This window comes from Vicugna pacos, chromosome 12 (assembly GCF_048564905.1).
Source record: "Vicugna pacos chromosome 12, VicPac4, whole genome shotgun sequence".
Lineage (NCBI taxonomy): Eukaryota > Metazoa > Chordata > Mammalia > Artiodactyla > Camelidae > Vicugna > Vicugna pacos.
Genome location: NC_132998.1, coordinates 63114453 through 63142066, shown reverse-complemented (window position 1 = coordinate 63142066; position 27614 = coordinate 63114453). Strand labels below are relative to the sequence as shown.

General features: G+C 56.2%; 1 protein-coding gene across 2 annotated transcripts in view; it reads right to left on the bottom strand.

The window, feature by feature from the left end:
• FBLN1 (fibulin 1) overlaps positions 1-27614 on the bottom strand; it is a 78364-nt gene that overhangs the window by 13656 nt on the left and 37094 nt on the right. The window contains exons 13-16 of one of the 2 annotated variants that reach the window (XM_072973691.1): positions 26951-27082; positions 25071-25194; positions 9316-9458; positions 7267-7398 (exon numbers count right to left, since the gene is read on the bottom strand). In XM_072973691.1, the coding sequence (XP_072829792.1) occupies positions 7267-7398; positions 9316-9458; positions 25071-25194; positions 26951-27082 (531 nt within the window). Of the gene's footprint in view, positions 1-7266; positions 7399-9315; positions 9459-16466; positions 16925-25070; positions 25195-26950; positions 27083-27614 lie in introns of those variants that run through there. The other variant, XM_072973692.1, reaches the window with a different exon arrangement.

The following is a 27614-nucleotide window of genomic DNA, read 5'->3' as shown; positions in this document are numbered from 1 at the left end:
CCCCAGCCTGCCCTCCGCCTCCCCCTGCCCTCGGTGCACGGCCAGCCTCTGGGCGATGTCGGGCGAGGCCCATCCCTGCACCGTCACCTGGGAAACGACTTGGCTGCTGGCCAGGGTGTGTCCCCGGGGTGACGGGGCTGTGCCTCCCGGAGAAGAGAAAGTGCCTAATCCCCAGGATTTGCCGTGAAAGCCGGGACAGGGCCGATCACTCATCACTGGCAGGGATGGCCGCGCTGTTGTTTTTAGGTGGAATTTCTGAATCTCATTCGTAATGTGTGCTGATCCTGGGCCAAGCTTTCCAAATCAGGCTGCAGGACAGGGTCAGCGGCACATGTTTAACCCCTTCAGAGGTAATGATTTTGAAGAGGTGATCTGGGCCCTGCTAGCTGGGATGACTGATGATGACTGGGCAAGCAAGCTCTTTGCTTTGAACAAGGCCTTGCCTGGCCAGGAGCAGAGGTACAGTGAGGCTGGTATCTTTACTCACAAGCTTTTATACATGGGCTGCTGTGTACGGTTGAGTAGGTTGTGCACTGCACAAAGAAAAGGCTGTAAATGGTACCCCCTGGGGTTTTGCAGTGTACAACATATTCAACTGTACTTGGCAGCCCTGCCACACACCGCTTCTTTCTCCCACTGAGCTGTTAACAGGGACAGAGCCTACTGCTGACAAACATGGGTGTAAATCTGCTCCCCAGCACCCAGCACAGGGCACGGGATGGAGGAGGAATCCAGGATGCTCTTGTTGACTGAGCAAGAGAATTCAAGGATGACAGAACTTGGGAGGCACAGCCTCTACCACCCTGCTCGCTTCAGCGTGGGCCCGACTCGTAGCCCAGGCCATGAGAGGTGCCTATTAAATTGCTCCCAGGCAGCTGGAGCCACTTTGGGGTTAACAGTCCTGGCACAGTCCCATGTGCCTCCCTCTGGCCTGCTGTCCTGTCCTCTCCAGGGCCTCCAAGCTCTCACCAGCTCTTCAGTTGCAAATGGCTTCCTCACAGTGGCTCACTGATCCTCCAACAACCTACCCAGCTACGTTACAATATGCGCTCTCCTTCTGGTCCTCAGAACCCAGCAAAACAAGTGTTACCATGGCAATTTTGCTGAGAAGAAAACTAAGGCTCAGAGAGGTTAGGAGACCTGCCTGAGGTCACACAGCTAGAACGAGAGAAGCAAGAATCAAGCCCAGAACGTCTTACCCCGAGTTCAGTGCTCCGTCTGTGGCAGCAGAGAATCAATCGTGTTTGACCCTCAAAGGGCCACCCCAGCCATGGGTATTTTTACAAACAGTGACCTTGAAATAGAGTAATAATCCTTCTCTGCTCACAGATGAAATTTAGAATGCTATTTCAAAATGAAAAGTTGAGGTTCCTTCTGAGAGGGAGTGGGAGGACATTGTTAGGAGGGTGTTGACGTATTGGTCAAATTTAGAGGCACCCCCATCCTGCTTCAGCACGGACAACGTGGAAATTGGGAAAAGGTCTGGGTTCCCTTAATAGTGACTTCCTGCATACCTACTGTGCACCAGGCACTGCTGGGAGCTTTCACATAATCGTTTCCTCTACTGACAATTATGGCGTCTGTAATAAGGGAACAGCCCTCCTAAACTTAATCCAGGGAACCGTTTCTGAGGTGAGCCAGACAGTCTCCGTTCATTCAGACTTGACTGGGAGCAGGAGCGGCTGCCGTGGCGCCCGGCCAGGGGCTGAGGTCAGGAGCACTTCTGTTTCTCAGGGGCCCCAGTGGAGAACGAGGAGCTCAGGGGTCAACCCAGAGCAGTCTCGACATCTTGCGCACCTGCTTGCGAGCTGCAGTGCTGGCTCACTGGCTGTGGGACCTGGGGCCAGCACTTCAGTGTTTTCTTAGAGAAGCAGCGATGCCAGCCAGGGTGTGTGTGTGCCGGGGGTGTCCTGTAGACAGCCACCCCCAGGAGAACCATGCTGGGAAGGGAACATGGCCCCTGAATAGCCTCCTCTGATTCTTGACCCGGCCAGCGCCACCTTCTCCCCGCAGCCTGCCTTGATTTGCCCACGCATGGATGGCCCAGGCTCTACACCCACAGCACCTCTCACTGTGCTCTCCTGTTCCTCTCTGGGGACCGTCTGCCTCCCTAGAGGCAGAGGGGCACCCCCTTCACCCAGCACATGGTAGGCGTAAGCAGTGTAGAAAGGTGAGCCAGTCAATTGGTCCGTCCTGGCGCCCTCCAGGCCTGCCCGTCCCCTAACCACTGTGACCCTCTGCAGCCCTGAGGCAGCCCCGAGGCTGCCGCCCTCCCTCGGCCTGGCCTCAGGGCCTCCTCCACTACTTAATCAGAACAGAACTGGAAGGGAGAGGCAGTGCTTGGAGAACCACGGGGGCAGCTCGTGGAAGCCGCCTGCTTCTGAAGCGATTACTTATGTCAATGAAATCCACACGAAACACAGATTTGTGTCTTTCCTGGATCCCTGAAGCTGTCGCACAGCGACAACTGTGAAAAGACCAGCGGAAATCTCACGAGGCCCAAGGCTAGCGTCCTGGGTCTCTAACACAGATGTCTTCTTTTGTGCTCACACTTGGGTAACACACCCAGAGCCTTCCTGTTAATCATGGCAAAGACTGAAAAACAAAACTCCCCACCACGCGGGGAAGAGCCATGAGCAAACCCAGCCCTTCATTTCGGTTTACTTTTGGGCTGGCGGTAATGAGCTAGGAGTTTTATGGCTGTTCTTATTTTAATTGTTATGATTAACAAGGGACGTCCACCAACACAGTTGAATTCTACAAGTCTCAACTCACAGCCAGGGGCCAGGCGTGGCTGATTTCCTCTCGAAAACAAGCGCGCCGAGATACACAGCCTGAAGAGGACTGGGTGCAGAATCGCAGTGCTGTCACCTTCGGACAGTCCTTTCCTGCTGGCGAGGTTTCTGTGCTTCGGAAGCCTGTTGACCCCTGGAGCCCACGCCAGCTGGGGCGTTTGCCTCCTTCCAGATGGGCCATGAGTAAATATTCGATGGCGTATCTACTGGATGTCAAAGCCTGGTGCGGGCTCAAAGTCCCAGCCCACCCAGATCGCATGCTCCATGTGACTGATGTTACAACCCTCCCTACACGTCCTTAGTTCCTGACCCAGACAGTGCCACCTCCTCCCCGCAGCCTGCTTTGATTTCAATTTCATGAAACGCTGTGCGATGGGAGGGGCTGACTTCCAAAAAGCTGCTAAATCTAGCCTATCGGTCACCACACTGGCCCAGGATCAGGCGAGCCGTTCACCAAATCAACCCACGGGTCTAAAAAGCAGCTTCAACTGAGCGTTGTCTAGTTCCTATTGGCTTTGGGGACGTTTCAACAGAAATTTTGGCAAAGCTGACCTTCAGTATAGACAGATTTTTTTTTCCCTCCTTAGAAAAATAGTTAAAAAGAAGTTGTTGAAGAGGGGAATGGGGTATCAGGGAGGTCTGAGGCTCAGATACCGGCTGATGCCCAAAGGCCTGGGGAGTCCAGGGGTGGCCCCCAGTTGCTGGTGGCTGATAATATACGGCCCGCACCCATCTCGCCAGGGAGGCCCCGCCGTTCGTCATCTCTCAGGAGACCCCCGATTACAGCTGGTACTCTGCAGAGCAAAGAATGAATCTGGGGCTGGATAAGGAAGGCTTTGTAGTGGCCTGAGAATACCTCAGGCATTAATGGAACATTTTTGCACAGGTTGGAAACGCGTTCTTCATTTTTCATTGACAGCTGGTGAAAGAGGTATGCAACAGAGGCGGCCAGGCTTCGGGGCCGCCTTTATCCCTGCGGAGAACTGGTGTTTAGAGGATGCATTAGGGGAAGGTCTGGCCCTTTCAGGTTCTTAATCAACCTGGGGTACTTTCTTCTTCTTCTTCTGTTACTGGGGGATGTGGGCATGAACTCAGCAGCCCCGGGGTCCTGGCGGCTAGTACACTGATTATTTTTCCGGGACGCAAACTCCCAGTAACTTTGCCCAAGTCAACACCAGCCATCCGCGGGCTCCAGCTCTGCGTGTTTGGGGAAGACGGGGCCCTAGGCCTGCTCTGACCCCAGCACTGAGCGGCCTGGGATAAGCCTCGTGCCCTCTCTGGCCACTGCTCCCTCACCCAGTAACGGGGAGACTTCCACCACGTCACAGGGTCGTGGCGTTGACGACGCACTTGCTCCTGGCACTTACTAGGTGCTAGGCCCTCCTTCACCTGCGTCACAAGCCAGCTCAGGTCTCTTCTCCTCCAGGGAGCCTTCCTGACCCCATGCCCAGTGTCCTAGAGCTGGCAGGGTTTTCGGCCAACATCTGTGAGTAGGCAGGTATCCCTTCCCTGGTGCTGAGGGGCTGCGTGGGGGTCCTCAGTGGGCCCAGGAGCCGCCAGGCCCTGCTGGGGCACAGCAGATGGAAGACTTGCGTGCCCGGGGCGTGCTTTCTCCCTCTCCGCGGACGTGAAGGTTTCTGTCTAAGATGTTGCTTGAAAGGAGAACGCACCGCTGCAATCAAGTCTGCAAACAGCCCGGGCCCTGCGGTTTTTCAGTTGCTCAGTGTCAGGTGGTCATTTACTCAGCTCCCTCCTTTGCCAAAGGGAGACAGTCACAGCCCTCGAGGCATCTGTGAGGACTGAGCTGGGATGCGGGGGTGAGCGTGCCCAGCGATGGTTCCCAGGCTGCTCAGGCCGGGCTTGGGTCCAGAGAAAGAACCACCCATTGCAGGTGGACAGACCCAGAGCCGCAGGGCCAGGCCTGTGTCCAGGGCCAGCAGGTGCCAGGATCGCTACCCCCAGAGCCCAGAAGCTCCCGGGGTGTACAGAAGTTATTTGGGGCAGAAGAGGAGCGGGAAGGAGGTGGAGATAAGGATGCCCAGGGAAGAGGCCCCAAACAGAGAAATAAGGCAGCAACCGGTGGGTGTAGAGACAAGAGCCCAACCTGAAACGCGGCCTGGCGCCCAGCTCCGTGAGACCCTGCCCCCTCTGGCCTTGGTCCTCCACCTGGAGGAGGACATCTGCAAACTCCAGGGGCCCAACCAGATGGGAAGTCCTGCAAACATACTGAGAAGCTGAAGAGGCCAGGCCCACCCAGGAGGCAGGACAACAGGCAGGATGAATTCCCAAGCGCCAGCCTGGGCCGTTTCCCAGCACCAGAATTCCAAGGACCAGGGCACGCGTGACCAAGCGCAGAGAGGAGAGGCTGCTCTGCCTCTGTGGCCTGGTCCACATTCCATCCCCAGGAAGCACACGCGGGATGGGCCCTGTGGTCGCCTCTCTCACTGGGGGCTCTGTCCCGCTCCCCACCCTGCCCCGGGTCGCTCTGGGCAGACCGGCAACCCCCTGGCTGCTTTGGGCCTCGGCGCCCCCTCTACAACAGAAGGAGCTGGAAGAAGTGGCTTCCAGGAGCCTCCAGGCTCTGAGATGCCAGGATTTTCTGCTCCAATGGATGGGAAGCCAGGAAACAGAGACTCCCAGGTTGGTTCTGTCTGGAGCGGAGATGCAGCTAGAAAAGTGTGCTGGTGGGCATTGGCTCCAGGCCCGGCAGTGGCCCAACCCCTGGCTTGGGTCACCCCAGGAAGTGTTCAGCTGGGAACTGAAAGTGCCAACACCAAGGAGTCCCCTCCGAGAGAGGCCTCCCCGCAGCTGCAGAGCTTGTCACTGTCTCGCCACCACTGCGTTTCGATGACCTGTTGATGCCCCCCGACCCCCACCCCAGTGGAACGCAAAGCCCTGAGGGGCAGGGATCTGTGGTATTTACCCATCTCTGTACCCACGACGCCTGGCCTGGGCTCGGGAAGAGAGCAGAGAAGGACTGAATCCACTGGAAGGGTCTGATTCCAACTCCGGTAATTCCAAGAGCTAGGAACTGCCCCAGGTGGACCGTGTTGGAGCCAAACCTAGAAGCTCAGCACAGAGGCCAGAACTAGCCCCAGGTGGGCTTCTGTGTGCCGGTGACAGCAGACTGTTCACTACCCCCACACGGGGGGACAAACCCACGACCCCACCTCTTCCAGTCTGCCCCCACCCCCGGGCGCCTGAAGGTCCCCCTTCGCTTGACAATGGGGGAAACTGAGGCCCAGAGTGAGCAGTACCTGGAGGGCAGGCAGCAACTTTTATGGCTCCCGCCCTCTCCTTGGAATCCCAGCGAGGGTTACTGCGCCATTAATTGTAATTAACTGACTATTCCTGCTGCCAACTAGCGGAGGAGGAGGCTGGGGGTGGGGGGCCCCAGTCATGTTTACAACATGCAAACCCATTTAAGAGCTTGTAAAGTCACTATAAATGGCTCTTTGGCAACGGGAATAACGACTCCGTCTCCAGCTGCAGCTTAACAACGGCCGGGCGGGTTTGGGGCCTCAGGGACCAGCCCGGGTTCTGAGGTCCAACGGCGCCACCTAGAGGCCATGTTCCAAAATGCTCTGCCCCGGGACCAACCGCGCACACAAAACCACGGCCTCCCTGCCCCACTCAAATCGGGGACACTGAGGCCGCAGCAAGGGCGGGGCCTGGGTCTAACTGAGGCCGCAGCAAGGGCGAGGCCTGGGTCTCTACTGCTCAGCTGCTTTGAAAATGTTCAGGGTCTAAATTTCAGTCCACAGTGGCAGAGGGGATCGTTTTCATTCCCCATGAATTTGAATTCTTTAAAGTGCGCTGGTTCAGGAGAGGCACTGTGAACATTTTCCCAGACTCACCTGCACCTGCTTCCCACCCCACCCCCCGCCCAGCCTTGCTGGTGCCCCTCCCCTCCAAGTCCCCCTCCAGCCCTCCTCTGTGCACCAGGGGTGCTGACTCTCCGGGGAGGGCTCCACGTTCAGGGGCTGTGCGTGCTGCCCCGTGTCACAACCTTGGTCCTCCTACCCCCTGACACACGGGAGGGGACAAGGCTGGACATGCGGCAAGACGAGCGAGGCCCTCTGACGCCCGTTGGCTATTCTTCTGTTGCACCAGGAGAACAAAGTCCCTATCAGCTCCCATGAGAGGGGGCCGTGCCGAGCCCTGGGGCCAGTGTGCTTCCGCTGAAACTCACAGCTGTGAGACGCAGAGGTCTAGTGAATCCATCCTTCATAGGCGGGGAGACTGAGACCCACGGGGTCTCCCCAAGAGCAGCGGCACAGCCAGGGCCGAATCCCAGGCAGGCTCCACCACCCTGGGCAGTCCTCGCACTGAGACTGCCCGGGGGAGATGGGGGCTCCAGCTGGGCCCCAGAGGACAGGGACTCAGATGGGAAGGGGGCTGCTCTAGGGGGGATTTCCCTCTCGACTGGCACAGCAGCCTTGGCTAAGCTGCGGGAGGGTCGGCCACTTACCCACGGTCATGCCGTCCATGTAGCGCTTAATGATGTCGAAGGAGTCCCGGAGGTTCCCGTCTGTTATGTCGAAGATGATGTCAGCGTGGTTGGCGGGGTAGGCGGGTGTGATGGCCCGGAGGAAGATGATCTCTGCCGGACAGAAGCATGGAGGTGTGAAGAGGGCGCAGCGCTGGGCCCTGCCACCCCGGAAGTGCCCCTCCAGGCAACGAGGACCCAACAGGAGGGCCCTGCATGGAGAAGGTGGAGGGGCCCTGAGGTGCCCTGGGTCACAGCCTATCCCCTCTTTTCATCAACAGGGAGACTGAGGCCAGGGAAGATTTTGGATCTTCCCTGAAGTCACGGCACTGATCAGCGCTGAGTGACTGGTGACTAGTCACGAGTCTTCCTGAAGCTGGGACGATGGGGAGTGGAGGCGGGCAAGGGGACACAGGGAGAGGGGTCGGAGGGGAGCCGGCTGGTCCCCTGCTGCACAGTGATGTGGCTCAGACACGCCCCTTCTCAGCATGGTGGCTGTGTCCGCCTCCAGGACCACCTGACATGAGGTCGGCAGACTGCCCTGGACTGGGAGCACAAGGCCCCGATGCGGCCCTGGCTCTGTGCCATCTTGGGGGTGTCCTCTCTCTGGGCCTCAGCCTCCTCATCTGTAAAGTGAAAGAGTCGGCCTGCCAGTGCCCACCCAGGGTCCCCTCAACGCCAAAGGCAAAGCCTGGACATCCCAGGCCCAAGATGCGGACAGGTGTCTCTCACCACTCCCGACTCCCTGTAGAACCCAATTATGGGTCAGCAATGGCCGGAAGGCCGCCAGAGTGGCCGCTGGGGATTTGGGAAGGATCTGCGTGTGGTTGGTGGAACCCATCATTCTGCACCAGGCAAACAGCAGCCAGTGATTTTCTCCGACCCAAGTCCACGCCACCCGGCCAAGATTCCGTGCCTCCTGCCCCTGCAGGTAACCACACCCTTGGTGCGCCTCTCCCCCGCTCCCACCCCCACGGCCAGGTTTTATGTTCCAGCAGGTGCTCCTGTGTTACCCCGCAGGACCCTGTCACAGTGTCAGCACAGGGCAAACTTTCCGCCTTCTCTGAGAGGATCTTTCTTATCGCTGCGTTCCAGAGCCTGGCCCGAGCCTGACACATAGGAGGCTCAGCCGACGTTTGCTGAATAAATCATCACGGTGAGCTCCTCTGAAGGCCGGGGATGAGGGCCCTACAAGGAAGAGGGTGGCAGGAGGCCACCCCAGCCCTGGCCTGTGGGCTGCACCCCCTGAAGCAAGGTATACAGAGCAGTCCCCCGTCCATAGCCCTCTGCTGGGCGCTGGGAGTGCGCTGCCCCACCTGCGTCCCCCGCCCCCGTGGTGGCGGGTCTACACTGCAGGCCGGGAGCTACCAGGGTTGGGGCGTGGCGGGCACACTGACCGCTTGACCACTGGGTCCCCTGGAGCTGGTCTAGCTGCGCCAGCCCGCCTGCCCCTCGGTCTCCAGGATGAGGCTTCTAGATGCAAAGGGCATCATTTGCAGCCCTGGACTGGCTCCCAAAGTCTTAGAGTTGAAACCCCAACTCCAAGTGCAGGGTCTTGCTTCCCTCACAGCACATCTCTTGTCAAGCCTCTACCACCCTAGCCAGAAAAATTTGGCTTCTTTCCTCAGAGACCCACATTCCCCACTTACCTATGGATCTTTCCAGAGGCGTTCTGCTCTGCTCGGCACCCTCCTGTCTCCCTGCTCCCCACTTTCATGAAGTTACCTCTTATTGATTACAGGACCCAGAGTGGAGTCACTGCCTCCTGGAGGCCCTCCATGATGCCCACACGCTTGGCACAGAATCAACACTTAATAGCTATTTGCTGAACGACTGTTACCCATAAGAAGAGACGCCCTGAACTGAGAGCGGGGAATGGGTTGAAACGGTGTCGTGTAATTGGGGGACATGGAGGGGATGCGAGGCGGGAGGAGGTCTGCACTTTGAACCCACAGGCACATCTTACCAAGGAGTGGCTCCGTCAGGCCAAGCGCTCAGCTCAAGCCCCGGGAGCCCACGGCGGTCACTCACCTTCAGGGCGGGTGAACTCGCGGAAGGTGGGCAGCGAGACGACGGTGTGGGAGATGGTGTGCACCGGGTCCAGCACGCAGGTGACGTCGTTGGGGCGGCAGGACTTGATGCAGCGGACGGTGTCTGTCTTCTCTTGGCGGAGCCTGAGGGGAACCACAGCGTAAGAGGCGATGGGAAAGTTGGAAGCAGCACTCCCACTGGGCCCGGGGTCCAGGGCGAAGCAGGGGCCAGGCGGCAGCACCTGCCCCAGAGACGGCTCCTCCGGGGACCCGCACAGGCCTCCGAGGCCCGGCTGCTCTGTGCGGATGCCTCGTGGCCCTTCCTGCAAACTGGACCGGGACCCACACACCCCCGACACGCCCCAGTTTCCGTCTGCTCTGGCTGGGGTAAGCGAGCTTTGCTATTTGCCAACTATCTGAACTAAACTTCAGTTTCTATAACTGCAAAACACGTTCATTCATTCATTCGCTCAACAAGTGAGTGCCTGCTGGGTGCCAGGTTCCAGGGGCACCAAAGCAAACAAGGGAGACGGGGTCCAGCTTTCCTGGGGCCCTGCGTCAGGGGGGTCACAGGGGCATAAATGAGGGGGTGTATGTAAAGCACCCAGCTCGGTACCCAGAACAAAACAGTCCATCTGCGGTGTCACGTGAAAGGTGGGAGGAAGGACAAGGGACACACGTTTGTTACAGATCTAGGCATATTTTTAAAACGTCTTTACCAAAAAATAAAACACAAATGCAAGAGGCACACAAAACAAAGATACAGTTTCATGAGTATTATAAGGCAAAGCACTTTACATTCACCACTCAGGTCAAGAAAGGGGTCTTCACCTGTAACTTGGGGCCACTGCGTGTGCCCCAGACCAGTCTCAGCCCCTTTGTGCACCCCCAACGTGACCCCTTTCTTGACGTTCCTAGCAATCGCCCACCTGGGTTCCCTTACATTTGTATCACACAAGTATGAGTCTTGAGACATCATTTTTTTCTTAATAGAAGTACAGTCAGTTACTGTGTGTCCATTCCTGGTGCACAGCATCATGCTTCAGTCATCCACATACATACATATATACATACATACATTCCTTTCATATTCTTTTTCATTATAGGTTACTACAAGATATTGGATCTAGTTCCCTGTGCTGTACAGTCGGACCTTGAGGTTTATCTATTTTACGTATAGTAGTGTGTATCTGCAAATTGAGACACCATCATTTAAACTTGTCCATTAAAAAAGTGTTGTTATGTGTTTTAAGTCCTTTTTAACCTATAGGTTTCCTCTCCCTCCCGTCATTATCTATACAGTTTATCTGTTAAGAAAGCAAAGCATCTGAGCTACAGTGCTCCCCACACCTGGGCTGGCTGACTGCCTCCTGGTGATGCAGCCCAGTGTGTACTCTGTCCTCGGTGTTCCCTGCATGTTGGCAGCCAGATCCAGACACCTGTTCAGACGCAGGCCCAGGCCCTTTGAGGAAATGATAGTTGGTGGTGTGTCTTCCACCAGGGGCCACGTGGTATCTGACTCTATCCTTTCTGATGTCAGCTGCTGACGCTGGGGGCCCAGTTCCACTGGTACCAGCGGGCGTAGTTCATAGAGCAAAAGCAAGATCCATGCTTGGTTCTTTCCTTGTATTTACCCATTTTCAGGATGATGGACGAGCAAATAGCTATCCTCATCCAGAGGTTGTCTGTTGATTTTGTGTTAAATGTCAGCATGAACTCAGATTTAAACTACTTGATGGATTTCAATCCATTGCAGTTACTATCCTTTGTTGGAGCTCACGTTTTCCCGCCTTTGGCCAGAGGCTACGCTGGGTTGGTTCCTGGGTCGTTTTTGACCTGGCCCCAGGACTCCCCCATAGCTCTCTGGCTGTCTGGAATGACAAGGGGGTCCAGCCTCATCTTACACTTTCACTGCCCCAGCCATTTCTCCAAGAAGCGTTGGGCTTGTTTTTTGTTTTGTTTGGGTTTTTTTTTTTTTAAGTGGAAAATGGTGTTTCAAGACCATAACCTGGATACCAGGAATGCTCAGCGCTACTGAGTTGGCCATGGTTTCTGAGCCTCTTCAGTGGACCTTTCTAAAGATGAAAATACAACATGAGTTCACACTGATATTAACAATTCAAAACAAGAACCACACAGTTTTTAACTTAACCTCTTCTATCTACCAAAGGAAGCTCATTTTTTTCCATATTAAAATCCTGGTTCTTTAGAACACAGGCAATGATAGACTATCCCATAATTATTTATTTAGTTTAATCCGTATTTTGACCCAGCAGTCTCAGAATAACAATACTAAAATTACCACCACTAACTAATTACTTAAAATAATATTTTGGGGGGAACATCCACCCTATCCCATCCACAATCTTTAAACAGATGGGCTGTGTCTATGTCGTTTGAGCCTACAGCGATCCACACTATGCTTTTTTCTTGTAACACCCATTTAGGTGTAGTTTTGTGAGTAACTGTGTTTAATGCTTACATGTTGATAACAGTTCGTGTCCTTTGTACCTGCAAGGCTGCTTTGTTGGGTATAAAATCCTCGGCTTACATTTTCTTGAATAGCCTAAGGCTTCATTTGCTTCTGGCATAAGTGTTGCCATGAAGAAATCTGATAACAATATAATTTTTCCCCCTAAAAGTCCCCTGTCATTTTTGCCCAAAGGCACTTGACTTGTTTGTTTTCTCTTTAAAGTCCAAAAACTGTGCTAGACTGTGTCTTGATGTTGGTTGCTCTGAGTCAGTATGTTCAGGTAAGTTGTGTGTTCTTTCAGTATGGAACTCCACATCTTTACAAAAAAAATTCTGTAGAGTTTCTTGAGTTATCATTCTTAGTGTTTATTCCCACCCTACCCCTACCTTGTCTGGGATTCGTCCTTCAGAGACTTCTGTTATCTGTGTCTTGGATCCTCTTTGCCCATCTTCAATGTCTGTCACTTTTTCATCAAGCCTTTTCATCACTTTTGTTATTTATCTTTCAATGTATAAAACTTCTCTGCTTTTCCACTTTTCCTTCTCTTAAATACTTATTTCTGAAATTGCTTTTTGCTTTCATTTTAAATTATTTCTTGAGTTCCATCACTTCATTTCTCCATTTTCCCTGATTCTGGCTTTCATTTTTCCTTCATTTTTGATCATTTTCTCAATTCTTTTAGTTTGTTTTGCTATAGGTTACAATTTTTATCTAGTTTGTGAGCATATCTTCCTGGCATACCTGTACCCAGAGGGATATCATTCTGCTCTTTAATCTCTTTTTTCCTACAGTAGCTTTGTATGAAATTTAACCTGGATACTTCTGGTTTGGTCACTTTTATGTGAACTTAGTTTTCCTGAAATCTGAGAAAGAGGCATGGTTCACAGTGGCTTTTCTGGGCTCGCAGAGCTCCCTCATTGTGCTTTGGCAGCCTGCTCTCTGCTATCCCTCTACATTTACCTGAACCTTCATTTTCCATAGTTGCTATTGTCTCCTTCTGACTCAATTTCCTATTTCATTTCCAGCAGTTTCCCCATAGTATGACATACGACCTTAAGGGAAGCCCTGGTGACTCAGCTTTAAAAGCTCCCAAGGGCTAGCCTGCTCCAACCCTTCCCGGAAGGCCTTGTACACACCGGCCATTGTAGTGATGGAGACCACAATGCCTCCGCGTCTCAGCTGCTGTCTCAGATCGGTCTACTGAGCCTTCTAGGGGATACCTCCTGCCTATTTGGGGGTTCTTCCACTGCTTTCTCCTGCACAGATGCCAATACCATGCAGGTGGGCACGAACTATATTTTGGGTTCATGGGGATACCCTGTCACCTTGTTTAGTTGTAAATGTTTTCCATGGATTAAAAAAAAAGTCGTATCTAGTTCGTGTGTGTTTTGCTTGGGATCCAGAGAACTTCAAAAACGATGCTGCAGCATCTTCCTGGACATCCATGTAGGACAGTCTGCACACACTACCCCATTTAGCTTTCACGCTGTTTTCCTCTACACCACGCTGCCCCCTTCCTTAGCAAACAAAACATCTTATTTTGTACTTGGGAATTTTAGAACAGGGCTCGTATGCAGGGCTTTCTGAAGTGAGGCTGGAGTAACAGGCTGACAAGGGCTGGCTAATCCCAGCTATCCTGCCCTCCTTCAGCATTTGAGGCAGTGCAGGGCTGGGCTTCAGAACACACTCCTGGGCCAGGCTGCCTAGCTCCAAATCCCGGCCCCACTTTACATCCGCTGGGGGCCTTTGGGGGAGCTACTTAACTTCGCTGTCCCTCCATGTCTCCACTGCGAAGTGAGGATCATAACAGCACTTTGCTCACAAGGCTCTGTGAGGGCTCCCTAAGTGCCTGGAACTGGGCCCGGCCCACAGAAAGCCGTGCATGGGTGTCCGCTGTCACAGTCGTTATTTTTATCATCATGAGAGTGATCGTCATAATTACTATCCTTCACTCTCGGGAGCTTGGTTTAGTACAGTGGCCGCCAGAAGTGTGCACGCAGGTCCAGGAGATGGAGGTGGAGGCAGCTCTACAAACCCTCTGAACTTTTATTCCCGATCTAAATCGAGAGCCAAATGAACAGTCAAGTACATTCCCATGGGTGGAGAAACCAGCACCTCCGTGCCTGCCTGCCACATGCCAGGTGCTGCCTGGTGTGTAACTCCATGCAATTTTCAAAACAATCCACAAAATAGGCCTGGCAGCTCTGAGAGGCAAGTGACTTATCCGAGGTCACAGAGCTAGCACGTGGGCAGGGAGACAGTCAAACTCATGGGGTTTGTTTGGTTGGTTGGCTTGGTTTGTTTTTTCTGCACTACAGGATCTCAGCAGGGTGACAGAAATACTGCTACAGAGCCTCAAGCAACAGCAGGGCAGAGGTGAGCATTCAGGTAAGCCAGATATCATCCCCCACGTGTGCACTCGGGCAGACACACCAAAACATCAGAGATGTCCTGAAACAGAACGGGCCACCTGAAGAGGAAGGGGGTTCCTCAAACAAGGGAGAGTGTGAGCTCAGCTGGATAGTCAGTTGGGAGGAGCTTTGTAGAGGAGATTCTGGCAATATGTATAATGTCACTGGATGACTTCTAAAGTCCCCAAGAATTTCCCACCCACATCATAACACTCCTACGGGAAAAGTGCTCCTCTGGCCTGAACACTCTGGACTGTGATGAAAGAATAACTGACTACAATGATGATTTCACAGAAGAGGTGACATTTGAACTCCACCTTGAAAATACTATCCATCCATCAATCTATCCATCATCCATCCATCCATCCATCCACCCATCTACCCATCCATCCACCCATCGATCTATCCATCTACCCATCATCCATCCACCCATTCACCTATCATCCACCCACCCATCCATCCACCCATCCACCCATCCAACCACCCATCATCCATCCATCCATCCGTATGTTTATTCAGATGAGCTCCTTCTACAGGCCACACATTCTAAACATGTAGAGCATACAGGTACAACCCCTGCCTTCAAAAAGGCCCCAGAGCAGTGGGAACGATAAAAAGCAACAAGATGACACAGTAAATGCTCTGAGGGAGTATACCTGGCTCTGAGAAAACTCAGATTAAGGAAAGGCTTCCCTGAGGAGGTGACTTTTAAGCTAAGTCTTCAGGGAGCGCGGCACTTTGTGGGAGGATGGCGGGGCACGTGCTAAAGCCTGAAGGCGGCATATTCAGGGAAGGGCAAGAGCCTTGTGTGACCAGAACTCAAGCAAACGGTGCGAGCTGGAGCAGGGAGCGAGCTGAAAAGGCAGACAGAGGCTGGATCAGGCAGGGCCTCAAATGTCATTCCAAGGGTGCTGGGCTTCGTCTGCTAGTAAAAGAACCATAGAAGGTTCAAAAGAGGGGAGGGACAAAACCAGACTGATCCTTCAGAGAGGTCCTCTGGCTTCAGCCTGGAAGATGGGAGACTGAGAGCTGGTCCAGACCAGAGATGCTCAGAGAGGGGTCTGGGAGACAGTGGGGGGCTCAGAGATTCGTGAGCTCCCAAGGCAAGTTAACTGCTGCCTCTGTCATAGGGCACGAGGCACAGAGATAAATGTACATCTGTCCTCTTCACTGGACACCACGTGGGCCCCTTCCCACCTTCCTCCCACGTACTTGTAGGAAGGACCTTAGGATCCTCTTACTTGATTCCTCTTGACAGTCTGCCTTCCCTTCATGTTTCTGCTTGAAAACAGGGTCGGCAGCCAGAGAAACGCTAGACACATAAAGCAATGTTGGCGGAAAGTCGTCCATCACTTCAGCAGCCATGAGTAGGGCACCTACTGTGGGCTAGGCACTGCCAGGAGCGAGGGACACAGCACTGAATGGGACAGACTTGGCCCCTGCCTTCACAGAGCCTTCTGGATGGTGGGGAAGATAAAAATGAGACACTGATGAATGGGAACTGTGAACTGTGATAAACATCCCAAAGGAAGTGTTATAAGAAAGACTAATAGCAGAAACATAACCCAAGGGTGTCCAGGGAGGCCCCTCCAAGAAAGGAACACACAGGCTGAGGTTTAACGAACATTCAGGCTCCAAGGGTGCAAAAGAAGGTGCAAAGGGCCTGAGGCAGCAAAAGGCTCGGCAGTGTGGCTCAAGGGAAGTGAGCAAGGAAAGAACAATTTGAGGCCAGGCTGGAGACGTACACGAGGACTGAATGATGCAGGGCCTGGGAAGGCACACTGGGGGCTTGGCTGGAATCACAGAGGGGGAGGTGAAGGGAGGCAGGTGGACTGAGGTCCACGTTGGAGGTATTGTGACCGAATGGAATAGTCAGAACTGTGAAGTCAGCCAGCCGAGGTTCAAATATTGGCTGTGTGACCTTGAGCAAATCACTCGCCCCCTCTGAGTCTCTCTGGGGACCTGCCCCACAGGACGGAAAGTAACGCACACGAAGGGCCTGACGCACGCTTAGTGGTTCCCACGAGCGGCCCATTTACGGTGCTGTCCTTCGCCTCCTCCTGGTGTGAAGCTGGGATCCTCAGAGGAGGGGACTGACCTCACTTAGGTAAGGGTGGCATCCAAGATGCTGCAGGTGGGTCCAGAGTTTTTCCACCACAAGTTTGGGCTTCGCATCAAGACAAGCAGAGCTCTGCCCCCCAACCCGCCCCCACTCCGCAGCACAGAGACCCCCCCACTACGCCAAATAAAACCAAGGCACGCCAGCCATGCTGTGTGGGATCGCCTGCTGAAACTTTATTCAAATCCCGGAGGGCAGGGTTAGGAAAGCAGCGAGAGGGGGCCCCACCGCCCCACGGCCCAAAGCGAGCGCTCAGAGCTCTGCGGACACAAAGATGTAAAGCTTGGCCACAAAGGAGCTGACGGTGCCGTGGCGATAGAGGTCCATCCTGACGGTCAGGAGCAAGTCCCTGGGCTCGGGGACGGGCTTGGTCAGGGCCACCACCCCACTGTGGTGGCTCACCTTCCGGGTGGTGAAAAAGCCCTCCTCATTGCCGCCGGTGATGGCCAGCTGCATGCTGTCCCCGGGGACCGCACTGGAGGGGCCCATGCGGAAAACCACGGCGGGCACTTGGATGTTGGTGGGGAAAGAGAGGTGGTAGTAGGTTATTCTCAGAGGCAGCTTGGGGCACTCCTGATTCTCATGGCAAGGCAAGCGCTCGCAGCGGCTGCAAGAAAAGTGGACAGAGAGACAAGAAGAGGGTTAGGGCCGATTCAGCAAGCAGAGGAACAACAGAGCGCGGGGGAAGCGGGGGCTCGCAGTGCGGGGCCTCCCGCCGCCCCTGGGGCCACTCGGCCACGGGAAGAGCACCCCTCACTCACCTGCGGGAGGTGCCGTGGACCTCCGGGCCGCCGACTCAGCCACTAGCCTCTTCCAACACCCTCACGGGGCGCTGGGTGGCTGGGGTCAAGGGTCGTGCCTGGAGTGGGGTGTGTCCCCCTGTCACCGGCAGAGCCCCACCCCGGGCTGGCCTCACCAGGCACACCCCGCCCTCTGAGTGTCGTCCAGGCTCCCGGCTCCTCGCCCGGACCGCGATCAGGGCGACACAGGGCTCTCGGGTGGGTCTCGGAGACGACCCTGCAGCGGCCATCTCCGCACTAGCGGGCACGGCTGCTGCCACTGACTGAGCGCGTGGCCACTCGTCCTCGTGATTCGCTAGTGTGACCACACCTGCACCAGGAGGGCGGGGGGAGGGCCGTTTTTCAGATGAGGCAACAGGGTGAAAGAGTCGGTGGCCGTCCCGAGGTCCCAGAGGGAGGCAGGAGGCAAGAGCTGCGCTCAGGCAGTGAAGTCGGCTCCGTTCTCCCTCACTGAGCCTCGGGCTCCAGGCCCAGATCCCTGTGTGTGTCCCCAGGGCCAGCCAGGGCTGGGAATGGAGACGCGGACAGGCTCTACCTTCCTGTGACAGGATGGAGACGGGTTCTGACTCCCTGTGACAGGATGGGGACGGGTTCTGACTCCCTGTGACAGGATGGGGACGGGTTCTGACTCCCTGTGACAGGATGGGGACGGGTTCTGACTCCCTGTGACAGGATGGGGACGGGTTCTGACTCCCTGTGACAGGATGGGGACGGGTTCTGACTCCCTGTGACAGGATGGGGACGGGTTCTGACTCCCTGTGACAGGATGGGGACGGGTTCTGACTTCCTGTGACAGAAGGAGACGGGTTCTGACTCCCTGTGACAGGATGGGGACGGGTTCTGACTTCCTGTGACAGAAGGAGACGGGTTCTGACTTCCTGTGACAGGATGGGGATGGGTTCTGACTCCCTGTGACAGAAGGGGACGGGTTCTGACTTCCTGTGACAGAAGGAGATGGGTTCTGACTCCCTGTGACAGGATGGGGACGGGTTCTGACTTCCTGTGACAGAAGGGGACGGGTTCTGACTCCCTGTGACAGGATGGGGATGGGTTCTGACTCCCTGTGACAGGATGGGGACGGGTTCTGACTCCCTGTGACAGGACGGGGACGGGTTCTGACTCCCTGTGACAGGATGGGGACGGGTTCTGATTCCCTGTGACAGGATGGAGACAAGTTCTAACTTCCTGTGACAGGACGGGGACGGGTTCTGACTCCCTGTGACAGGACGGAGACAAGTTCTGACTTCCTGTGACAGGACGGGGACGGGTTCTGACTCCCTGTGACAGGACGGGGACGGGTTCTGACTCCCTGTGACAGGACGGGGACGGGTTCTGACTCCCTGTGACAGGACGGGGACGGGTTCTGACTCCCTGTGACAGGATGGGGACGGGTTCTGACTCCCTGTGACAGGATGGGGACGGGTTCTGACTCCCTGTGACAGGATGGGGACGGGTTCTGACTCCCTGTGACAGGATGGGGACGGGTTCTGACTCCCTGTGACAGGATGGGGACGGGTTCTGACTCCCTGTGACAGGATGGGGACGGGTTCTGACTCCCTGTGACAGGATGGGGACGGGTTCTGACTTCCTGTGACAGGATGGGGACGGGTTCTGATTCCCTGTGACAGGACGGAGACAAGTTCTAACTTCCTGTGACAGGACGGGGACGGGTTCTGACTCCCTGTGACAGGATGGGGACGGGTTCTGACTCCCTGTGACAGGATGGGGACGGGTTCTGACTTCCTGTGACAGAAGGGGACAGGTTCTGACTCCCTGTGACAGGATGGGGACGGGTTCTGACTCCCTGTGACAGAAGGGGACGGGTTCTGACTTCCTGTGACAGAAGGAGATGGGTTCTGACTTCCTGTGACAGGATGGGGACGGGTTCTGACTTCCTGTGACAGAAGGGGATGGGTTCTGACTCCCTGTGACAGGATGGGGACGGGTTCTGACTCCCTGTGACAGGATGGGGACGGGTTCTGACTCCCTGTGACAGGATGGGGACGGGTTCTGACTTCCTGTGACAGGATGGGGACGGGTTCTGACTTCCTGTGACAGAAGGGGATGGGTTCTGACTCCCTGTGACAGGATGGGGACGGGTTCTGACTCCCTGTGACAGGATGGGGACGGGTTCTGACTCCCTGTGACAGGATGGGGACGGGTTCTGACTCCCTGTGACAGGATGGGGACGGGTTCTGACTCCCTGTGACAGGATGGAGACAAGTTCTGACTTCCTGTGACAGGACGGGGACGGGTTCTGACTCCCTGTGACAGGATGGGGACGGGTTCTGACTCCCTGTGACAGGATGGGGACGGGTTCTGACTCCCTGTGACAGGATGGGGACGGGTTCTGACTCCCTGTGACAGGATGGGGACGGGTTCTGACTCCCTGTGACAGGATGGGGACGGGTTCTGACTCCCTGTGACAGAAGGAGATGGGTTCTGACTTCCTGTGACAGGATGGGGACGGGTTCTGACTTCCTGTGACAGAAGGGGACGGGTTCTGATTCCCTGTGACAGGATGGAGACAAGTTCTAACTTCCTGTGACAGGACAGGGACGGGTTCTGACTCCCTGTGACAGGACGGGGACGGGTTCTGACTCCCTGTGACAGGATGGGGACGGGTTCTGACTCCCTGTGACAGGATGGGGACGGGTTCTGACTCCCTGTGACAGGATGGGGACGGGTTCTGACTTCCTGTGACAGAAGGGGACAGGTTCTGACACCCTGTGACAGGATGGGGACAGGTTCTGACTTCCTGTGACAGAAGGGGACGGGTTCTGACTTCCTGTGACAGGATGGGGATGGGTTCTGACTCCCTGTGACAGGATGGGGACGGGTTCTGACTTCCTGTGACAGAAGGGGACAGGTTCTGACACCCTGTGACAGGATGGGGACAGGGACTGTCTTCTGGCTCCGGGACTCGAGACCCATCACACTCTGAAGGCAGCTGCCGTAGAATCAGAGCCAGGGTGCAGAGTCCCACAGGTCTTCACAGAGCGAGGCCCAGGAAGCTCTGGCATCCTGACCGGGACTCTCCAGTCAGGGGCACCTGCCGTCCCAGCCTCCCTCACGCCTCCCTTTCAGCTGTTTGCGTGCCTTATGCTGGGTCACTAGGACTTATTTCATTCGTGCCGTTTATTGTGAGTGCTGTCTCTTTTGACATCCTTTCCCCAGGCTCTTTTTCAGGACTCTCAAGGATCCTTTCATTTACTTTTAGTGGCCATTTACTGTTCTGAGCTCTTCGGAAGGACACGCTGGCAACGAGCTCCATGCCCCTAAAGGTATGTGAGGGTCGGGGCCTGTTGGGGGGGCCCGGAGGCAGAGGGGAGACACCCACGCCCGGGCCAGATGGGAGTGCTGGGGGTGGCCGTGGAGACACTGAGGGCCGGTGCCCGGCCTCGGGCTGGGAACATCCGGGTTCCTCCTCCCACCAGCTCCCTCACTGTCCCACATCGCTCTTATTCTGCTGACGGGAAGACTGAAGCTCTGTGAGGACACGTAACTCATTCATGACTCCACAGTCTGGACCAAATGGCAGAAGCAAACTCAGCCTGTCTCACTTCAAAGCGCATGTACACACTTACGAACACACACAGACACACACACAGACACACACAGCCACTTCAGGAAGGGCCCAGCGGTCTGGCCAGCAGGTGGCGCTACAGACCCCTTCATGTGTGTTCCGTTTTCCCACGTCTCCCACGTGGCCTGTATCCTGTCCAAGACCAGGGTTTCGATTTGATGATTAACCCAGTGTATGTGGAAGGCAGGAAACGCGAGGTGTGGGTGAAGTTCTGGGAGAGCTCCTGCAGCCGTCACACACCAGAGAGCCGGACACTCTCCTCGATGACTCATTAACCAGAGCACCCCAAGCCCTTCCTTACTGGCTCCTTCCAGACCACTGGCTTCCCTAGGGTGGGGCCGTGGCTCTTTGGCTTTATCTCCAGGACCTAGCACCAATTTGACACCTACTGTGTGCTTTATACCTGTGCACAAATAAATATTCCCCGATTTCTCTGGTACGTTCCAACTTCAATTATCCTGTCCTGCTCTACCCGTATTTACTGAAACATTCCAGAAAGCTTAACTACGGCATCTGGCAAACTGCCTGTCAGACTGGGAACGGCCTCGAATCCTTCGTTAGCTGGGGCATCCAGCTGGACGAGGGGCTGTCGTCACTGCATCTGTTACAGAGCAGAGGCCCAGGCCCCTAGGACCCCACGCCTTGATTTCCACCTCAACCACTATGAGAAAATAACGTGCCCCAATTGTTCAGTTCAATGAATTTGAGCAGGACACCCCAGGTTTCATGAAAAAGGCATTACTGAAAGCCAGCACAAACTAGGAAAAAAAGAGGTCCCCAAGGCCAGCCCTTTCCCTGGGAGGCATAGCCATTTCGGCCACCCCCAGGCCATCTGATGCTTACAGCCGTCCCTGCTGGCAGTCCCCTGACTTTTATGCTCCTATCATTCTGGACACAAGCCCCAGGAACTGGCCAGTAAAGGGCTCCACCCACTCCGTCCACCCACGTTACACCCTGGGGCCAAGAGCTGTGCCAACCAAGGCTGCCCAGCTTCACTCTGGCTTCCAAGACCACAAGTGTCAGGGACCTGACCCACTGAGGGGTGAAGAGGATGTTTTCAGCCCTGCCCCAGGCTGCGGGGCACTCTGAAGGTCCCTCCCGTGGACAGGAGGGAGTTGTGTGGTCAGATTTTTAACAGCCCGCTCAGTCCGCGAGGCCCAGCCCTGCGGTTTGCGGCCCAGCCTGCTGGGTCACGCTCCAGTTACCGCCCCTCGGCCACCGGGGAAACTGGCCAGCAGGAGGCTGTGTGCAAAGAGAAGGCTCAGGCCCAGACACAGAGAGAGACTTACTCAGTTCTCGCCTGTCTAGACTTCCTGAATGTTAACCACAGAAGTGCTGGCTCCTGGGTCCCTTCTAATTCAGCTCTTTTAAATTTTACAAATTGATTTCTAAAGATCAGATCATAAATTCTTGAAGAGAAGGAAAAGGGCTGTAAAACAGAGAACTCCAGCCTGAGGAGTCAGCAGTGCTGAGAGGAGGCTGGCCCCGTCTCACCTGGAGCTCCGGCAGGTGTCCTGCCCACCTTGGTTTACATGACTTGTTAGTGTGACCACACTCACACTAAGCTAGTGTTGCTCCTGTGGTTCCAGAGTAACTCCCCCAGCTGGAATGGGGCAACCAGGACTAGACCCACCACGGCCTCACCACAGGGCAGGCCCCGCCCCACTTCAGTGCAGTGACGCTGGGCTCCCGGCAGGCCCATGATTACTTGACAGGGTCCCCAGATGAGAACTTGTAACCGGACAGACTCCTGTGTGCAGCAGGAACAGCCCCAGGACCCCACAGCCCTGCAGGGGCCCATGTCTCGTCTTCCATATGAGGGCCAAGCAACCCAAGACTCACATGGTCACCTAGTCAGCCCACAGGTGCAGAGTCAGCACCAGAGCCCCTCTGAGGAAGCTCTGTGTTCTGGGAGGAGAACAGGGGGCTGGCTGTCCTCCTCCTGGCCACTGTTTTCTGCGCACCGATGCCGGCACTCGGCTGGAGCTCTTAATTGCTAACCCTTGCTCTTCCTCAAGGCACGTACAAGCAGGTATTCTCAGGGCTGTGTCAGAGGCAAGAAGGGCCCCTGGTGGCCAAGACCCCAGGCCACGGCACCAGGGACAGGAGAGCCAGGCTGGGAAGCCAGGGTGGGAGTCCCGGTCCTGGTCCCTCCCTCCTCCGCATGGCCTCTCAGATGTCACTCTGTCCTGGACTCCAGAGACACTGCCCACCCCCACTTCATCCACAAATACTGGCAGTAAAATGTGCCTTAGGTGCCCACCCACACCCCCTGGGCTGAACCCAGAGCGAGCAGGACGGAGGCGGGCTCTGCCACTACCCCCTTGACAGCAAGAAGTTCACTGGACCTGCTCGCAGTCAAGTCAAGGGGCTGGAATGGACGGAGATGGGAGGCAAACCTAAGCAGGCCTGACGCCAAAGCCAGGTCTTTCTAGAATGTCACAGCATCTCCATGAGGCTCGAAGACAGACCAGGGGTCCTGGCCCTCCTCAGGTCAGGACCCTCAGTGGGGGGAGCTCCACTCGCCTCCCAGCCTCTGTTCTGGCCGCCGGGTGGCGCTGGCGAGCAGAAAGTGGGTCACAGGGGCTACAGCCTTCCCTGGAGGGGCGGCTTGGAGCCCGGTCCCTCCTCTTCCCCACTCTAGCCTTGACTGCAGGGTTGGGAGGCACTTCCTGCCCTCAACACAGGGAGCTACGGGGCCCCTCTTTAGCATCCCCCAGGGGGCAGGCTGATGAATCTATGGGATGGACACAGACTAGGCGTCAACCCTCGGGGAGCAGAACGGGGCTGCTTGCTGAACCTGTTTCATCACTGGGAACCCCTCTGCTCCCCGTTAATGCATGTCCACAGCCCACCTCAGTCCCACATCCACTACTTCCCTCTGCCTAACTCAGCTCCTCCTTCCCCCTTCATTCAAGCATCATCAACTCCACGCACCCCGCACCTCGCATGCCCTCCGCCAGAGCCCAGCACCCCTGCACCCTGTGGCCGCTGCTGCTTCTGCATATGCTCCTCATGGGCTCTGTGCAGGGGATGGGGGCCTCTGCGGGCCCACTGTCCGCCCAGGAGCCTGCACACAGTAGGACCACGGCGAGCATTCCTCAAACAAGTAAATGACTCCCCGGCACTGAGGGTGGCCCAGGATTCCAGAACATGCACCAGTGCGACAGGGAGCAGCCGATTTCAGCCACAATCTTGGCACGTGATGCCAGCTGCCCAAAACTGGCTTAGCAGGCATGGAGACCTGTCCTCCCCTTTGCTTTCGGGGTTGTGTGTGAATTACAGGTCGACAGCCAAAGGATAATCTTCCGGAATTCTCAAACCCAGACACAGACGAGGGCCTGGGAGTGAGGGAACTTACACAGTCTCAAACTGAGTACCCAGATGTTTCCCCAGGGTTCAGGGGAGCACCAATGTTGCCCACTGAACTACAGCATAGCCCACAAGCCCTTCAGCATGCTGTGCACCCACAAACCCGGTGGCAAGGACCCAGGCTGGGGAAACAGAGCGGGCCTGGGGCAACCACCCCTCGGGCAGAGCACGTGGATACTGGGCCTGGTGCACTGCCCAAGACCGCACTGACCCCCAGAAGGAGGAGCAAGTTCAAGGTCAAAAGGCCCAGTCACCCGGACAGCCTAGCTGGGTGCTGGCTTTGAGCATTTCATGGGGCTGGAAGGGAGGGGTCACGTGTCCATGCTCCTGAGATTGGCTTCCACTGTGCAGCTTTTCCCAACACAGGGGCACTAAAGGAGACCCACCCAATAAAACCAGGGTTAGGAGTTGTGAGCAGTGAGACCAGAGGGTTCTCACTGCTCCCTCAGGAAGAGGGCTCCTGGACACCCCAGCACACATCCCAGTGGCCTGAGAGTGAGGGAGCTTCATGTGGGCCCACAGCTTCAAGCTGAGGACACAGAGACTTCCGTGCTGTTCCCACACGGTCACTGCACAGAACGGAACCTGGCTTTCAGGTGGGTTCATCTCATAAGGACACCCAAGCAAGTCACGTCCGCTCACCCAGCGTCATCGCTATCTTCCTCTGAGTCAGAGCACTTTCTGACATCCGCATCTCACAGAGGAGGAGATGGAGGCCCAGAGAGCTGTCCCTGGCTCCAGGTTTCACACTGGGGAGTGAGGGGGCTGCGGGTGCTGCCAGGCCACTCTGGGAGCAGGCCTGCCAACCTTCAGCCCTTTTGAAGTCACCACCATGGCTTTCTGCGACCAGGCACTCAGGGGCCTGAGAACCAGGGATCCTTGAGTTTCCCAAGACCCACATGGGAGGGCACAGCTCATAAACCACTCACATACGCCAGCAGCCCGGCCCCCAGGAAGGCCGACACTGATAAACGATCGCGGCCCGAGGGACTTACGTGTCTGCGGAGCGACGGTAGTTCTCCGGACAGTCGAAGGCCAGGCAGCGGAAGCCGCCCTGGATGTTGAAGCAGGTCTCGTTGATGGAGCAATTGTGGATGCCGGTCACACACTCATCGACGTCTGCAGGAGACCCCAAGGCAGCATGGTGAAGGCCAAGGCCCCCCGAGCTGTCCCCACCCACGGATGGGTGCCCAGGCCTCCCACCAACCAGGGTTCGAGGGCATCACACCATGCCTGTCGGCCGGAGACTGCTCTCTGGAGCAGCGCCCTGTGCCGGCTTCTTTACTTACGAGAGGTTTGTGTCTAATTTACTTGTTACTCGCAGTCCCTGGAGCGAGCACAATAATGCCAAGAGCAAACACTGTGCGGGCCCTGGGAGTGTTTTGCAGGAATAGCTCACTTGATTCGCATAGTAATTCGATGAGGCATTGCTGCTACTGTCCTTCTTTTAGGGAGGAGCTCATACAGGTTAAGTGACCGGCCTGAGGCCACACGTTTTGTAAGTGGTGGAGTTGAGCTCTGAAGCCAGGCAGCCAGCACCTCCGAGGTTCCCGAGGTGCATCACCCTGACCCCACGTGCCACTCGGAACACCCCAGGAAAGAGCAGAAGCTCCTGGCCCCACATTACAGACAAGGAGGCTGTTGTGCCCAGTGTCCAGGGTCGGTGACTGTCTGGGCTGGACCGGAACCAGGCCTGTCACAAGATCGCCTTGGACATGGGGAGATGCCCTGCCCTGCCCCACAACTGTCCCAAGCAGCCAAATGGTGGGTCCAGGGGATGTCTCCACGCCAGAGGCATCTGTTAAGGGGTGCCAAATCCTGACCGCTGGTGGCAAAAACAGCAGTCCCCAGCCTCAAAGGCTGAGGCTCAGGAATGTGTTTTCGCTGCGTCTGGCAGGACCCCAGGCTGCGGTGAGGGCGCCTGGCCAGGAGCAGGAAGTCATCTGCCCCATCAGAAACGTGAAAACAAAGCAGCTCCCATCCAGAGCTCTGGACAAGCCGAGCGGGCCCCTCCCAGGAAACGCCGCAGCTCCCGCCTGCCTTTGATCAAAGTCTTTAAACCTCCTTTGCGACCAGAAACAACATCTGCAGAGGCTCTGGGCCGCCCGCCCCGTGTGGGGCTCCTCAGGAGGGGGCTGGACAGACCCGGCCTCTGACTCCGCTCCTGCGGCTGCTCCCGGAGGGGAGGCCAACGTGTCCGTTCCAGCGTCCCTCATTCACAGACACCTACCTAGCACCCGCTCTCGGTTACCAGCTGGATGGTTACGGGGCGCAGGGTGAGCCCTGGCGTGTTCACAGAACAGGGAGCTGAGTGCGGGATGGAATCCACTCGCCCCTCGTTCAGCCTATGCTGGAGCCACCCCCAGGCCCCAGAAGGACCCTACAGCCACAGTGCCCATAAATACAGAGACCCCAGGGTTGTCACACACCCTGACCAGGTCCATCCCCTTCCCAAGTGGGGACCAGCACTTGGGACAAAGGCCTGTAACCATCCGCTCACTGCTTTGCCCTTGACACCTGGCAGGGCCTGGCCCACAGCAAGGGTTTGGCCAATGACTAAATGAAAGACCAAACAGCAGAGCTATGCTGCGGGGCCTTCTGTGCACTGCTGTCCTGTTTCCTCCACGGTGGGCATCTTCCTAAAGGCTGTCAGCCCCACTTTCAGCCTCCCTTGGGGCTGCCCAGGGCCAGGCAGGAGGATTCAGAACCCCCAGTGGACAAGCGTGCCTGGGTGTGGAAGACCAGGTACCCATGGGCCCCAGGACACACCGAGGGGACAGAGTCCTCCCTCCTTGAATGCAACCCGACTGTGGTGTGACTGCTGACCCCTGTCCCTGACACCGCAGAGCCCCGCGCACGGTTCCACCCCACTCACCTTGGCAGTTGCGGCCATTGGGGGCCAGCCTGTATCCGGTCGAGGGGCAGCTGCACTGGAAGCTCCCAGGGACGTTGATGCAGCGGTAGGAGCAGATGTGGCCCCCGGTGGGCAGGGCACACTCGTCGATGTCTGTGATGGTAGAGCCCACCCTCAGCGGCCCGTGTGGACCCTGGCTGGGCTACAACCCCCTACGGCGCTGGGCTGTGGCCCAGAGGGCAGCCACATAGAGCAAGCTGGACACAGGGAGCCCCAGAGGGCTGGGGCTGGGACGGCCTCAGAGACCATCACATCAGAAGGGGAAACTGAGGCCCAGAGAGGGGAAGAGCCTAGCTTAGAGCCATATAGCAAGTCAGGCATGAAGTGTGCACACGTCGGGGGAGGAAGGAGACTGGGGGGGTAGGATGGGGCTAAGGGCTTCAGAATGACACAAATAGAGTTGCCCTGCCAGCTGTGCTCTAATGCTGATTATTGTAAATGTGCTAATAACAAATACACTTTATATGGAAATAGGACTAATCTTAACAGTTGCCCCTTTGAGCCTGCACTGTGCTGGGCACCCTAGGAAGTGCTTTTGTTTCAGCCTCTGACAGCCCTGTGAGGGTGGAGTCAACTCCCGCGTCACAGAAGAGCAGGGCCCAGGCCCAGTGAGGGGCTTTCAAAA